Source organism: Mesoplodon mirus (assembly GCF_964341445.2).
Source record: "Mesoplodon mirus genome assembly, chromosome: 8".
Taxonomy (NCBI): domain Eukaryota; kingdom Metazoa; phylum Chordata; class Mammalia; order Artiodactyla; family Ziphiidae; genus Mesoplodon; species Mesoplodon mirus.
In genome coordinates this window covers 36,671,199-36,687,883 of record NC_138984.1, presented here as the reverse complement: position 1 = coordinate 36,687,883, position 16,685 = coordinate 36,671,199, and the positions used below count along the sequence as shown (strand labels likewise).

General features: G+C 42.2%; 1 protein-coding gene across 2 annotated transcripts in view; it reads right to left on the bottom strand.

The window, feature by feature from the left end:
- Nucleotides 1-16,457, bottom strand: part of SATB2 (SATB homeobox 2) — a 192,202-nt gene extending 175,745 nt beyond the window's left edge. Inside the window, exons 1-2 of one of the 2 annotated variants that reach the window (XM_082630128.1) lie at nucleotides 16,037-16,457; nucleotides 11,442-11,669 (exon numbers count right to left, since the gene is read on the bottom strand). In XM_082630128.1, the coding sequence (XP_082486254.1) occupies nucleotides 11,442-11,610 (169 nt within the window). In that variant the 5' untranslated portion in view covers nucleotides 11,611-11,669; nucleotides 16,037-16,457. Of the gene's footprint in view, nucleotides 1-11,441; nucleotides 11,670-12,900; nucleotides 12,979-16,036 lie in introns of those variants that run through there. The other variant, XM_082630127.1, reaches the window with a different exon arrangement.
- Between the last annotated feature and the right edge of the window lie 228 nt (nucleotides 16,458-16,685).

Here is a 16,685-nt window from a genome sequence, read left to right as displayed (position 1 = left end):
ATATTAGTATAGTTTCTCCCCATCCCGAGAGGCCACAATTTCAAAATAGTTATCTCACAAGCTCAACACAAGATAACAGAAAGACAAGGCAAAGGCTCTTTTTCAAAATTTGCATTAAAGGAGAAAGGGGTTCTCTTGGAGGTTAACTCAGAGGCGTAGGTTTAGGCTTGTGGGTTAACTCACCTGCCTGCCATACTGACAGCAACTATGTTATCTTAGCACCATCACTGCCCAGGTCCAGGTAAAGACGATAAAAGAGACTATACCTAACAGCTTCGGTGAATATACGTTCATTTCTTTATTTTGCTAATAGAAGTAGGATCGACAAACAGATATGTTTTCAGAGAGCAAGCCTGTGTTTATTATATACATGAGAGGCTGGCTGTGGGAAAGACGACTTCACTGACTCACAGCAAAGGAAGAAAAGAGCTGCGTCTCAGAAGCCTTCCTTGGTTAAAAAGAACTGTCTCCCTCAAACCTGCTTTCAAGCTACACATCAGTTGGACAGAATATAACCTCTCGGCAGTTAACTTGTTTACAATAAATGCTTAGTTTGGGTACATGGACTGTATTTCAGTCTTATAAATATCAAACGCAAACCTACAACACTCCCATTATGGGGCTGAGAATTATCTTGCTATAAATCTTTTTACTGGGGGACTGAGGGAATTACTTTGCAGCTTGTTTTCCACTAACCACTTGGAACAGTGTGAAAAGAGGTACATTTATACTCTGACCCTGTGCTAATTGGAATTCTATACATTTCCATGGGACAGTGTGCGGTATCAGTTCTGAATATGAAGGTCAGCCCCCAGACAGTTTTGCCATGGCAGCAAAAATATACACATGCAGCAAAATGGTTCTTACTGAAATCATGGCATTCCCCTCCAGTTCTTTTTCTCCTCCAAGTCTCTTGGGAAGTAATGACCATTTGTGACGGCATTGGCAGGCTTTCAGTAGTAAGCTCTAGTTTGGGGGGCGGTGGGGTTTGGTTATAAGTTACCTGTAAAAACGTGCTGAAGGCTCAAGCTTACTATATGAATGGACCTGTAAATAGAGTGATTGTGCTGAATATTACCTGGAGATCCATTTGAGAAGGAAAAAAAAATCAGAATCACCTGGTTTACCCTTGTAAAATGTCTTTACTTGGGTCTTAAATGTGTAATAACTTCCCTTTCAGTGAACAATTTGCTCCTCTTATAATACTGCTCCTCAATAATGAAGGGTGTTTGGTCATCTAATACCACATCTGCCAAACCTACATACAGGACAAAATCTTGTCTAAATGGAGCCTGGTAAGCTGAAAGCCGGCAAAGCTTCGGGAGAACCCTGGCTTAGCCTCACTCTCCTCCATGAGCGATTTCCAGGCATGCATTCTTCCTCGCGTTCTGAACACTTTCTGGTTTGCATATCATGGCAACTGATCGTCACAGGGTTTCCTCAATTGTTTCTTGATTTCACAATTACCTTGTAACCAGATTCCTATAATAACTCAACGTTCACATAGTATTAATATCATATATTTAAAAGATCATTTTAAGAATCCTAATTTAAGTATATTTTCCAAAAAAACTAATATACTGGGAAACTTAGTCCCTTTATTACTTAATACTGAGATCCCAACTTCTTTCCTCCTAGTCAATGCTATAATTTCAGGTGACATAAAGAATTTTTTACGTCTCTCAGCTTCTAATAAATAAGACAGGTAACTGATTTGTAACTTTCAAGGGTTCTCAAATATAATTTTATTAAAAAAATTTGCCACATCACTTTAGTATGAGAGAGAGGAAAAATATTTTCATTGCATTAGCAGCCTCACAGATCTTTTTTGTTAATATCAAAAGCACTAGTTTGCAATATGAACTAATGGAAAATTGTTAAATTCACCTAAATAATCACTTCTTTTTTTGATTTAAATAAGCCCTTTTAAAACCTTGACTATTTAACTGCTATTTACTTAGGGGAGGGGAGACATGGAGAAGGTGACTGTATGAAAAAATATATAGGTTTTTTTTTTTGATTGTACAACAAAAATTCCCTCCAAGGCAAAAAGACATTATGCCAAGTTCCTCCCAGAATTAATGTTTAGGTTTAAATTATAAAGCCCAGAAAAAAAACGGAACCACTAATAGACCCTTAAAGCTCGTGGCATTCCTCGATGATGTTAGGTTATGTAAATGTTAAAACTGAAAAACCTTTTGCTGACAAAAGTATTTTAATGAAGGCACTATTAACTAGACTCTCTAAACTGAATTTTTTTTTTTTTTTTTTAAAAAGCCTTTTGAGCTGTATGACATAAATTCCAGTCTGAAAGGGATTATGCTTGGGACAATTCTGGGATCATGAGACCTCCACCAGGAAGGGTTTACTGCCTACCTTATTCCTTTCATTTTGCTCTCAGGAAGGTTTTTAAATATTGAACCCAAGAAAACTCTTAGCTACAGACCAAAGAAACAGTCTCCTCTAACTCTGTCAACTAAGTCCAACCTTGGGCTCCAGCTGCTTTGATGGCCAACACCATTTGCGGTTTTAGTATCCCCACAACGAGCAGGGGTTAACTCCACTGTCTGGGCTAACTCCACTGTCATCACCCAAGTTTCCAGGCACACGCAATTCTATGAATAGAGTAAGAAATACAGCCTAGGGTGAAAGAACAGAACGCTAGCCACTGATTTCAGCGGCTGCCAGCCAGCTCGCTCCAAGTTGCTGAAAGCTCTACTCTGGGTAATGAGGGCTGGAGGCTCAGCATTGTGAAGGATTATCGATTCAGTGGTTCCAATGATTGCAGATGGAGGCCAGAGCCTATGCATCTCAGGTGACAGTCTATGTCACCTACATGAATGTCAGGTGATGTGTCCATGTGGAAACTCGGGGTCCCCAACAACCCCACGTGAACCTAGAAAAAATAAGGGTGCTCATTATTCACCTTCAACTTTCTCCCCCCGCTTCAGCCAGGGGAGGAAGAACAGCAGATCCAGGGACCACACCTAACCCTTACTTTGCAGGACTTTGTAACAAGAGGAACATTCATTACTTTTTACTCCCATTTACATAGATGAAAAAGAGAGAGAGAGAGAGAAAGAGAGAAGGTAGTTACACCTCAGGTGGAATATAAGAAACTGATTTCCCATTGTAAACTGTATATGAAGACAAATCAGTGAGCACTTCTCATGTCTCCTGAGCAACTACCTCCCGGGGGCTCCTCTCTGAACTTCCCAGGGAGGAACAAGAACCAAATGGTCTCTCCCCAAAACAGATTTTAGCTAATAAATACAGCAAAGTAAGTGAAAAGTACTGGAGTTATTCTGCATCTTCTTCAAGATTAAAAATGTGTACGTTGTGTGACAGGTCCCCCTCATCTTTCTTAATGATGTTTTTATTATTCTTTCACTCAATTAAAGCAGAAATGGATATTGCATCTTCTGACTGTATAATTGTTATTGTAATCTGTTTTCGATCACTGTTTGGGAAATGGGTCCGAAACAACATAAACTCTCCACTGCCTCAGAAGGCATGTCATTTTCTTTTACTACGACACTTAAAGAGACATTTATCACGCCGCTCTGTTAGCATCTTTGGGTTATGACTAAAGAAAGCTCTTGTTCTGTTAAACAAAAAGAAATAATAATAATGTTTTGAAAACATTGCTATTTGAAGTTTTGATATGAATTCGTTTTCCTTACAAGCTATCAATTTTTGCTTTTCTTATATGTATGTATAAATAATTGGAACCCATGCAAGAAAAACATGCAATTTTAATATGGGGAATAATCAGGAAATTTAAAAATCAATCTTAGTCAGTTATAAAAGAATGGATACACTTGCTTTCTAGCCAAATTTTTTAAAAAGTAAAAAATATTTTTAAAAGAAATAAAAAGATATCTGTGCTTAACATTATGAAATTAAAATTGTTTCTATGAAAAGTGAAAATCACCTCTGTCAGATCTTAGTGCTTTGGAAAACGTTTTCTCTAACTAGAGTCTCTATTAATTTTGTTCATATCTGTGCAAGTCTTCAACAAAACAAAGAAAGTCACTGAGCTGCTGTGCACACTTCAATAACTGTGCAACCATCAGTAGGCACCAAACACTTACTCTGGTGTGAAATGCACCCCTTTTCATATACGGTAGCTTGAAGGGTTTCCCCTTAACTTTTTAAACTTTTTTGTTACGTTATGCTATAGTTTAACAGCCCACTGTGCTAAAGTAGAACTCCATTCCAATGGTAAGGCAACTAGTTAAGGGCAGAACCTAATCTGCCTCACCCACTAACCAACAGTAATAATACTGGGAGCAATTAAAATTGAAATATACATCCCCCAGAGGGTTTTACGACCCTAATGTGTCATAAACACAAATAATATTCTTAGTACAATATAAGACTGCCATAATTTGCTCATAACTTTATTGCAAGGTTAAAATTCTTTAAATTTCTGTTAAGGGTTTTTCTTCATTTTAAGCATCTGTCAAACTAATAACTATAATATTCATTAGTTTATTTAAAAATTTTTTAAAGGTATACACATCAATTAAAAATGGAAAAAATACACACCATAAACCCAATTGTCATAATTGTATGTCTATGGCACATTTACTCCATTTTAGGTCATTTTTACCTGGTTAATAAAAAATCTGGAATAAGTAAAACTTTGCAAATGAGAAGCCAAAGACAAGTTGTAAAAGACAATTTCTGATGAAGCCTTTCACTGCCTCGTAATTATCCTGATGTTACCACAATTTTTAAATCACTTGCTATTAAACAGCAAAACAATTCTGTTAATTGAAAGCAAAAAAAATTATATGTATAGATGGAGTTCCATGATTTTGAAAACTCCACCATAGAGCATTTTTACATAAACACTATATAGCATGAAGTCCTTGTGGGGCTTGTTTCATGTAAAAGAAGAAAATAAATGTTTGGTTGCTCACTGACTTCAAAAAATAAAGAAAATCACACACTATAGAGGCCACATCTGTACTTTTTTGGAAATCTGTAAGTCCTCAACTGGCTTTTGTTTTAACTCACACCTCAATTCCACTCAGGGCAGTCTACTTTGACTTTGAAATATCTATCACATTACCCGTAAGTAGTAGGATGATGAATCCTTTGTATATAAAAATCAATTTTTAACACATAGACATTTCCAAACCTCTGTTGCACCTTAAAATAAAAGGAATTCACGGCTCTCCACATTGACACCCTAAATTAAGGATGGAGAGCAGTGGTAATTGGAAGTGAGAAAGGCCCAATACAAAGTCAGCAGAAGGAAATCACTCATCTTTAAATCGCTATAAAGAAAACAAAAGGCAAACTCTCGTCATTTTTTGAGCTAAGCATAAATGTCTCCTACTTGAAACCATTTTCAGTTCTTCTCTTTCTTTTCTCTCTCTCCCTCTCCCTGTCCCTTCCTTCCTTCCCTGCTTCCTTCCTTCCTTTCTTTCTTTCTTTCTTTTTTTCCAAAAAGTAATGAGTTAAAATGTATGAGTTAGATCCAACATTTCACTGCTGTTTTTATTCTTGGGGAGTTGGGGGGGAGGGGGAACTTGCTGCCAAAGCTTCAGAAAAGAGAGTTTAGGCTGCTAATTTTCCGTTCACAAAATCTAAATTCCCCTTATGCATCTCACACAACTCATGAAATAAAATGAAACAGTATTATATCACTGCAAATTGAGACATTTTTATCAAAATAAAGAGTGATGATGCCAACATTTCATTTGTCATTTCCCACTTGTCACTTTCCACTGACAAACTGTTACACATACAACTTTTGTCAAACGCTCCATCCTTAAATATGTTCCAAAATGCCATTGTATCTCAGCATTCATGTAAGGAAGATAGTAAAACTATGTTACCACACGTTAGTTACATAGGTTAAAAAAAAAAAAAGCCTACTTATTAGGTAAAAGAGTATAAATAACTTTATTTACATGCTATGTAAGATAAAGTTTGGCTTCTTGAAATGAAATAAACTATGTACATGTTTTTTGCACCTAATGTGAGATTCCTAGTTATAAAAAACTTTTTTAATGATGAAAAATTGTCATTTTGCTCTATACTGGAAACATAAAGTTTTCTACCTTATTTTCAGTCAAAAAAAAGAAACCTAAAAACTCTAAAAAGACCACAGAAAATAATACAATTTGAAATTCATCTAACTCTGTCAATTTGTCTTTTTTATATATCATGTAAACTGTCTCCACATTGAATCTTAAAAAAAAAAAAAAGAGAGTTTTAAATTATCGAAGTAGCACCACCAAATTTGACTGCTTACCAGATACGCCTTGTCAGATATACCAAATAATTACCATGTCTTGCCTGGAATAAAACTGATTTCCATATTCTTAAAATAACTCAAAATTAATATGCTTAGATATCTAATAAAGTATGATTAGTCTGTTTCCCTCCCTACAGAGATAGATAGGCAAAATATATACACACATTCGCACAAGGAGAAAAGAATTAACACAGGATATCTAATATGTACAGACTGATACTCTTAGTCACAACCCCCTGAAAAAAGAGGATACTGCTTATTGTCTGCAGTGGTTAGAAAACAGATGCCTTAAGGGATATCTATGTAGTTCTAACACACACACACACACACACACACACACTCACACACACACATTTCACTGCAGATGATCTTGAATATATAATGGTCAGTGGGGTTTTTATGATGGAATATAAAGCTTCCAAAATTACTCAAAACATCAAATTATGCTCAAGACTTTGAGGGGCGGATACCCTATGTTCTGTTTAATGTGTATGTTCCATTGCATATATTTTTTTAACCAAGTATATCTTTATTTTAATAACAGGCCAAGGACTGAAAACACTTTAGAGAGGGCTATTTTTCTACCTCAGCAAAACTACAGAGGACATGCTAGATTGTTGGATGACCCCAAAGCCTAAGTTCATTCTATTTAAAAGATCTTAAACCCTTAAAAAAAAAAAAAAAAAAGTGGAGTACAAGACCGAAATACAACCTTTTCACTTTTAAGGTAATAACATGAGTCTTCCCTACAAGCATAATGGTATATACATCCTCGGTTAAAATGAATTTAATGAGTTTTCTCCATTTTGCCTATGTTGACAATACGTTTCAAATTTCTAAATATTTCATACATTTCAATAGGTCAATATCTATACTCTTTCATATCTGCCCTCTTTTCAAAAAGTCAAACATCTCTCTACAACTGCTCATATGGTGACTACACCTGACCTGAACTGCATTTCTTTTACTCTTATCTAAAAGGAAATGTTCCACATGCAGACGATTAAACTAACTGTTGTTGTAGACAGTGTTCAGCTCTAAATGAGGCCCTGCGCAACAATCATGATCACATTTGCTTCCCTATTTGAGTACATCAGTGTGTATTGCATAATGATTTTTTTTCCCCTTGCAACAAGACAGTTATGTTCTTGAAAGGGCTGCCTGGTAGCAAGAAGAATAGGTTTACTTCGGGTCAAAGAGTTACAAGATAACTTCAACAGACAATTCTTCAACAAAATTAAAGTTATTTTAAAAACTAATTTTTCCCCAAAAAGCTAATTTTTTTCAAAAAAAATCAAGATATTCTCAGTGTTTAAACATTTTTCCTTGAACTCTATTAGATTTAACACAAAAAAGTCATCAAAATTCATAGGAAAATGAAAAATATCAAAAAGATTTCTGATGTTTAATGCCTCCTATCAGCAAATACACCATCTGGTATACTCAAGCGCTGTTCATTCAGTTTAAATAAAGCTGTCTGAAAAGTTCTTCTTTAAGCCAAACATTAAAAAATGAAAATGCTTGTGTTAACAATGAATGAAGCACAGTAATTTATTGCTATTAAAGAACAACTGGCCAGCGCCTTTCAGCAGTCCAGGAGGAAAGCAGAATGCCTTGTTTCCTCTGGAAACTTGATTGGCATCACTTTCATTTTATGCTGTAGGTTGTGTGGCTGAAGCATTACATACAGCAGAACATTTTAGGTACTTATGATAATGGTGGTAAAAGGATCATCTGATTCTTATATTCATCATCCTTAATAATCTTTTCTTTTTCTAAATCTTCAAAAAGATCTGTAAGTTTTAATCAACAATTTCACAAATATAAATTTCCCCACCATTAATCATCCTTTTTCAAAATCCTTATGGAGTGAATTACTAGCTGAGAGAGGACGCCAATTCTAGTAAGTGAATGTTACCCAGCAGGGATATAAAGCTGTCAACACCATGGTGCTCTTGCTTGCTCTAAACTCTCTCCCAGCCTTCATATGTTTTTTAAAGAGATATTAGCCTTTTTTTTTTTCCAGGACCTTCTATAAAAGCTGACTGTCATACACATATGAGCACTTATATTTTATTACATACATGCTTTAAAACGCACTGCTTAGATAAGAGCAAATATAGCCTACAAAGTGTTAGAAATACAAAACAAAATTGATCTACTTTCTAATAGTCTTCTAAAGCTAACCACATTGTAAACAACACACTCTTAAGTCCCCTATTAAAACAGAACCCTGAAGACTGTGACAGTGTTTCTACCACCTCATCTAGTCAAATCCAGACACTAAAATTATGTCTCTCTCTTTTTTTTTTTAGTTCTCATCAAAATCATAGCAAACTCTCTCTCTCCCTAAAAAAGGTAGAATAACAGCAACAGAATTTATTAGGGCAATCAATGCATTCAGAGGCATTTATTCACCTGTTTATCAGAAGCAGTAAGATAAACTGACATTTTATTGAGCAACCAATTAACTTAATGATTTCCCCTATTTTTAGGGGGAGAGCATTTAAAAAGAGAATCACTGAAGATTGACAAATACACCCTCCCAACATTTTGAGCTCTATTTTTAAAATATATATTATTATAGCCGTCTTTACAACATTGACAAGACTGCAATATGTCTGAAAATGGTGATAAATGATGCAGAGCTACAAATATTTTTGTAGTTTTCTATACTTATTATATTGCTTCATAAAGAAAATTTAAACAAAAGGAGGTAGGGTGATAGAAATCTAATCTATTTTATATTTACTCTATGTTCTAAAAAAAAACTTATTTCAATTATAAAAGGACGACTAAATAGAAATATATTTTAAACATTTTTAAAATTTAGAATGTGCATTTTTAAAAAGGCTTTGCTTTTCTCCAGTCTATATACATGATTAAAAGTCATAATGAAATAAAATTATTAACACCTCAATGTACATTTGGAAACTATAAAAACTTAAACCCACAAAATAATCATTAACATTCATAAGAAAACTTTGTACTATTGAAATTTTACGTTCTAAGTTGTAATATTTGAAAGCTTTCTAAATTAAAATCTTTCCAAACAATCTATTAAGTTCTATCGAGTAAAACCTTTCTTTTAAAAAAAATCTTTAAAAATCCACCATAGGTAAACTATTGTAACCGCTTTACTGTTAAGTATCATAAATGGTACTTACTGAGACAAAATAATGTCATCTTTATTTTCAGTTTGGGAAGCAGCTAAGACCTTTGATATTACTAAATTAAGTTAAAGCTCAGAAAAAAGTGACTATACGCGCTTGTCGAAACAAATTTATTATTCCTCACCAAGACTTAATAATATTTGTCTATATCAAATTTATGGTAAGTGGCCAAATGTGAATTATAGTCTCAGAAAATATGAAAAGTAACCACAATTTTACACTGAGGGTATCCCTAGGTCAACAAAATCAGGCAGTTTCTTTCCTTCAGTAAGATACAGGGGAAAAAAAAACTTTTTGTAGGGAAGCACGATTGGTAACCATTACATTCTAAAATGTTTAGAGACTTCTTTCAATTTAGTGAGCTTAGAAAGAAACCAAAATTTCAGTCCAGGTTATTTTCTTTAATGCATAAGGCCACTTTGAGAACACATCCTCTCCAAGGATTTCCAAAAGATTTCAATCCAACATTACCAGAACTTATCATAACCATCTCACATTGGGTCCCACCATATTCACCATATATTTTTCTTTCTTATATGCATATACTAAAAAATGATCTGAAAAGTCCAAAGTTATTGCTTCAATCTCAAGACAACACATTAATAAACACTATTTCTAAAAAGTGAGTCACAAAACTATCAAGTTTTCTTTTGCTTCATTAAAGTATATCTTCAAGTCCCTAAAATGAAAGATACACAAGCCACAATCTATGGTCAAATAATTTTGTTAAAGCTTTTAAAACTGAGAGAATGAGTGCTTCTCAAGGGAGATGATTAATATAAGGAACTAAGGCAAACCATCTTGAATGTCTACCATGAAGAAATAGTAATAGCAAAATAAGTAAAAATAAAAACCTGTTCTTTTATAAATTGTCTGTTGTCTGTTTATAAAATGTCTTTAAAAGGGAGTGGATATTTCGAATTAAGGCTTTACTTGGAAATACAAACTATGGCTCTTTAGAACATGGGAATTTATCACTAACTTTTGCCAGGGTTTTGTTTCATTTCAGGCTGGCCAATATAAGAATTATATTAAACAGGCTACTACTGAAAATATTAGGGGGAAAAAGTCTTTAGAAGCAAAAAAAAAAAAAAAAAAGATTAAACTTGTAATTTATGTCAAACACAAAAAAACTGCATGCCATGTAGAACTGTGCGTTTATATTTAAAAAACAACTAAGGAAATGTCATATAAACCTCAAAATATTTTAATAATGTTTAAACTTCTTGCATATCTTTATTTTATAGAATTACTTTCCCTAACCACTTTAAAAGAAAGTGGTTGTTTAAGTAGCAAAAACTACGAGAGATTTTAAGTAATATCGAATTCTTGGAAAGAAAAACAGCAGGTAGTCAATAAGACTACTATGTTATTTTTACCTGTTGTGCTATAATTCATAACAAAGTTACAAATGCATATGACTTTAAACTTTATTTTTAAAAAAACGGTAGCATTAAAATCTCTAAGGGCCTGACAGATTCGTAGTGATTCCTTATTTCCCACTTGAAATGTGGCTGGAAATATTCCCAGTTGTTAATCATTTGTCTCGAAGCACTGTCCTAACTACAAAGGAACACCAACACTTGCTCCTGTACTAACCTGAGCATTAAACATTAGTCCATAAAAGCGAACGCACCTAGACTTCATCCCTACAACAGATACTCTGAGGCAAGGCAAAAGAGTTAAATCACTAAAAAGCTCTCTAGGAAAATCTAGAAACAGTTAGCTGGCTGTGACATAAACCTGCCAACACCTCAGCACACAGTGGCAAAGTGCCCAAAAAATGCCACCCTCCGGGTAAACCACTTTCTTGTTTTAACTCGAGATGAAGCTACCAGTTGCAGAGGAGAGGCGACGGGGGCATTATTTGGCAACCTGGAATTCACTTCCTGTAATCCTACACCGCGACATCGCCTAATCAACCTGAACCCTGACACCCGGGCCTTTATCACCCGGCCGCGGGCTGCGCGCGCCTCCCTGCTCCGGGCTGTTACCTCCCACGGCCTTGGCCACGGCGCCGTTGGGCCTCCCGCGGGCTCCCATGGGGCTGCCGTTCTGCTCCAGCCGGGCCACCTTCACCGGGGGAGGACCCTTGACGTCGGGGCTGCCGCTCCGCCGGTCGGGGCTGTCCCGCAGACACGGGCTCTCGCTCCGCCGCTCCATGCTGCTCCGACTCGGAGACAAAGTTCCCACCGGCAGGTCGCAATAAAATGCACAGGGACCTAGGGAGGGGGCGGGGGGGGGGAAGGGGGAGGGAAAAAAAAAAGAGGGAAAACCGCTCACACACGTGATAGACGTTTAGGCCAGTGGCAGAGCGCTGCACCAAAGCCACACAAACTTCCTCCCACGCTGCCCGAGGGGCCTGAACAGGGAAACCGGTCCCAACCTTACACTGGGCGGCCCAAAGGAAACCCAGAACTTGGGGTGCCGCGACTCTGCCCAATCGCTGCTCCCATAAGTTAGCTCTGGGTCACGAAGTCCGCCCAGGGCGCCCAGAAGTAATCCATTCATTGGGACAGGGTTGGCATAAACCGTTCCCCGGTGCGCCGACCTTGCTGTCGGGGGGTCAGGGTTGAGGAAGAAGTGAACTTCCTAAGAAGACATCTCACTCACTCAAGGAGTGGGTGCGGGTGTACGTAAGTCCATATGAAAACAAATTAACCACAAGAAGAATGCGCTCTGAATCGCGGGGCAGTAGGCAAAGGCCCGCCAAAAAGACCCTTGAATCCCCGCTTTTTACCTTTACCGAGCACGTCCTGGGACACACACACACTCTGCACAAAATCAACCCTGATTCCACATTAATAAGCATCCCCAAACACTTGGCGGAATTCATCAGAATAACCTCAAGCGGGGTCTACAATCGTTATTATTTTGGAACGTTCTAATCTTCATCCGATCCTGAGCGATTTTTTAAAAAGCTCTTCCGCATAAATTACAAAAGCAAAAGCATTTAAATTATTAGGTGCGGGAGCAGCCTTCATCAACCCCAATTTTAAAATCTCTCCAAAAAGTTGTCTCCTGGGTCGCCTGGCTGGCAGCGCGCTCCTCACGGAACCCGCAGATCTCGGCACCCCCGGATTTTTGGGGGGCGGCGGCGGCGGAGGAAACACCTGATGAAACGGCACTCACATTGTCATTGACATCCCCAAGAAGCAGGAGGAACCCGGCACAACAAAGTGCGCTGGGAATCCTCGCGGGCGCTCTGGCCGTGGGAGAAGCCGCGTCGCCACGGCTCAAGGAGACAAGGTGGGGGTGGCAGAGGAGAGGTGAGAAGAGATGCGAGTGGTGCAGAGACGGAGCGCCAGGGCTGAGGACGAAGGTTCCGCCCGGACTCCCTCGGCTGCGCTGTCTAACGAACAGCGCGAGAGCTGCGGGGAGGGAACTCAGCAGGACCCGGGGCTTCCCCGAACTCCCGAGCCTGGCGCGGGCGCCTTCGCGCTGAGTACTTACTGCTCACAGTCTGTCTGTAACTTGGCTGGCTGGGGCTCTGTCCATGGAGCAAAAGTAGAGAATCCAGGGTGGAAAGTTTCTGGTGATTTGCCTTGCAGTGTTCTCCTAGTCTTCCTTTCCCTTTCCTCTTTCCCAGGTCCAAACGTTTAGGGTCCTGGGTCAGGGTGTCTTCTTAGTGCGGCGATGGTTGTTATGATGCTGATGATGGGGGTGGGGGGAGTAGAGGGAGGAGAAGAGGGAAAGGAGGGCTCCTCCAAAGGAACACCCGAGCGAGCGCGGGAGGAGGCGACGGAGGAGGGGAGAAGAGAGAAGGAGGCTGAAAAAGCCTTTTCACACCTTCGGGAAGGAGACCCGTTCTGGCGAGAAAGGGCTGAAAACTGGGAGGCGGCGGAGGCGGGTCGGGGCTGCCGCTTCGCAGGGCGGCTAGCTCGCGAGGAGGCGCGGCCGGAGCCGTAGGGCCGGTGCCACCGAGAAGCGAGAAGGCGCAGGGACCTGGGACCGCACGCGGGAGGAAAAGCGGCCGTCGCCCAAGCTGTCACCTCCAGCCTCTCCCCTCTCGGCCGCCGCCGCCAGCAGCCGAAGCCGGACTCACTGACAAGCCGCAGAGAGAGACACAGTGAGAGGGAGATGATTATTAGTTGCGTTGAGTCATCAGGCAAAGTGAGTCCTTTTGGGTTGTCCTCGGTTTCCGATTTCTCCCCCTCCCCCTGTCCGTCCCCAGATCTAGCGCCTTCAAAATAATAATTTGGGGTGGGGGTAGGGGAAGTCTCTGGGTTATTTCGGGATGGGGGTTGGGGGGAAAAGATCTAAACCCGAGCCAGACTGGTCCACCGCATTGAAGGAGGAGAGTGGGGGGGCGGGGAGGAGGGCCGGGGAGGTTGCGGGGGGAGGGGGCCCCGCCTGGCAGGAAATTAAACATCAATCAATCAATCGCTGTGAGGCCGGCGACCGAACAGCGGCGGAGCTGCAGAGGAGGCAGAGGGACTGGAGAGGGGCGGGTGGGAAGCAGGGAGGAGGGAGAAGAAGGAAGGAGAGAGCCGGCGGTGGGAGAGCGGTGTGGCGAGGACCGCGCGCGCGCGGCGCGGCGGGGGACCTTTGGCAGGGAACCGAGGGCCGCGCGAGGCGGTGGCCGCGGCTGGTGGGTGGGTGCGCCCGGGTGCAGGCGGGAGCTGGGGCCCGGGGTCTCGTCCTCCTCCTCCTCCTCGCGGCGGGTCCAGGGCGCGGCTGCCTCGCCCAGCCCTGAGGCGCACTAGTCCCGGCTCGGAGGCGGCGGCAAGGCAGGCGCTGGTTGCCTCGTCTCCCGGCGGAGGCACAGACCCACGCGCAGGAGGCAACCACGGCTGCCTCGGCTCCGGGTTCTGCTAACTACGCGGAGTACTTTCGACTTTGGAGATAGGAGGGCTATCACCTCCCCCACCCACCGCCTCCGCCCACCACGCACCGCCTCCGCCCCTCCGAACAACTTTTCCCGGTGCCTGCGAGCTCCCCCTCCGTGCGGAGCCAGCCGTCCGGGCCCGCCGCACCGCCGCACGCGCTAGGAAGGCCGCCTCTCCCTCAGAGTTGGCGCTGCCGTGGGTCCAGAACAATAGCCCGGGTGTCCCGAATGGCAGGAGCACCAGCACTGCCCGCCGGGCGGCGGGTGGCACAGGGAAGGGGGCTGCAGGAGGGTCGCAGGGCGGGGAGCATCCCTGGATGACGTCCCTGGAGCGCACGCAGCGCCGGCGACATCTCGAGCGGCGCAGCCCGGGCAGCCTGCAGGCCGTGACGCGGTGGCAGCGAGGGCGGCGGGGCTCCCTGTCCGCTGGCTGCTGGGCTGGGACTCCTGGGATCCCAAGCCGCTCGGGCCCTAGGCTGAGAGCGCGGTCAGAGCTGTGCGGTGGGGACCCGGCCTCCCCATCCCGGGGGAGGCCGTGCGGGGGCGTCCCCAGCAGGTCCCGCGAAGGCGTAACTGAGCCACAAACTTTTGCCGACTCCCGCGGCCGCAGTCGCCCGTAGCCCGGCTCCGGCCGTGGTGCTCATTTAAGGTGGCCCGGGCGCTAGCCGAGCAGGCCGGGCTCTGGCCGCGCTTTTGTCCCTAAGATCCCTCTTGGACGCGGAACCTCCTTAAAGAAAGCACGTGGGCAGGAGCCGCGGCCCCCGCGAGACCCCGGGGGCGCCGGCTGACACTCGCGGTCCCGACCTGAAGCGGGAAAATGTGGACGCGTCCCCGCCCGTCTTGAGGCCAATGAAGCCCCCTGAGCTGGCGGTATCTCTAGTCGCTCCCGCACACCTTGGTTCTCCCTCCTAACCCCTGGGACCCCGAGGACTCCCAACCATCTCGTCGCCTGAGCCGCCGGTCTCCCTTAAGAAGCGCTGACTCTACGGCGGCGCCAGAGGGCCAAACTAAATTCGATCTCGGGAAACGCGCTCGGGGGGCAATTATGGAAATCTCGGTCGGGTGCAGCCGCTGCGGGAAGCCGCGTCAGCCCAGTGTACCCGGGGCCAGGCCGCCGTCCACTCGCCGCACTCAACCGGCGCGCGGCGTGCACCTGGCCTCCCCTCAAAAGCAGGAAACTGGGAGGCGGGGGAGACTCTGGAAGAGAAAGGGTCCCAGAAGTGAAACCTGCCCCCGACCTAAGTCTCAGAGCCCAGAATCCGAAGGACCCCGCACCCAGTCGCCGCCCACCAAGTTCCAAAGGAGCGCTAGGCGACCCGAGAGGCGGTGGGAGACGAGCGGAGAAAGGAAGCGAGATGGATAGCAAAGCTTCGGGGAGCCAGCCTGGGGGTTTTAGGCTGCGTTTGCTTTTCCCTGTGCCCTCCACAACCTCATCGCCCTCCACAACCTCATCCCCCTCCCACCTCCCTAAAAGAACGGGTTAGAGAAAATGCACAATTCGGAGTCTGTGAGAACAAAGTGGCTCTAGCAAACCAACTTCGTGGTGGTAGCTAAAAGGTTTGGGGCTGCAAAGAAACAAACTGTAAGTTCGACTGACAAACTTTTTTAAAAAATCTGTAATATCAAGTCGGAATGGGAAGAGGGTGTTGCAAAAGCCAACTACTACCACTGTCAAAAGTTTAAGCCCGTTTTCAAAATAGGGAAAAGGCGCATTTCTTATTAATAACTTAACAACGATAATAATGCTGTTTCTTTCCTTACCTTGGTGTTGAACTGCAGAACCCTCCTCCGGATCAATGTCCAGGAACTTAGAAGAATTGGTGATATTAGGACTTCAGTACTTCTGGAAAAAAATGCAAATGGTTTAGCCAGGATCTTTCCTGTCTGATTCGTCACTATTATTATATCTGATGATGCGAATGGTTGGAGCGATTCAATCTTAAGTCATTAATGAGCTATTTTATAAACACCACTGTCTGAAGATCTTCATTTACATTTTGCGAAGGATCACTTCGCTAACCTCACAGGCTTATGTCAACAGCATGATTATGGGGACTTCAGTTACACTCTTATAAACAACACAGCCGTATTGTTAATCGGTTAATATTTTATAAAGTGTAAATATTTTATTATGTTTTGAAAGGAACTATTGATTCTAAATTATTAAACTCCTGAGACGGGCGATTTAAATAAAGTTTACAGTTAAGTACAATTAAATGTACACTGTGGCTAGTTTGTTTTCAGATTCTGCACTTTTTTTAATTCATTGATTTTTCTCTTAATTGGAGTTTAATCTTGATCATTTTTGGTAATGAACAAATCTATCATTTGGGGCAAAAGAACTCAAAAATTTTAAATTGCATTTAACATAGAAGAAAATGTCAAATACTATGAATTATTACCAGAAATG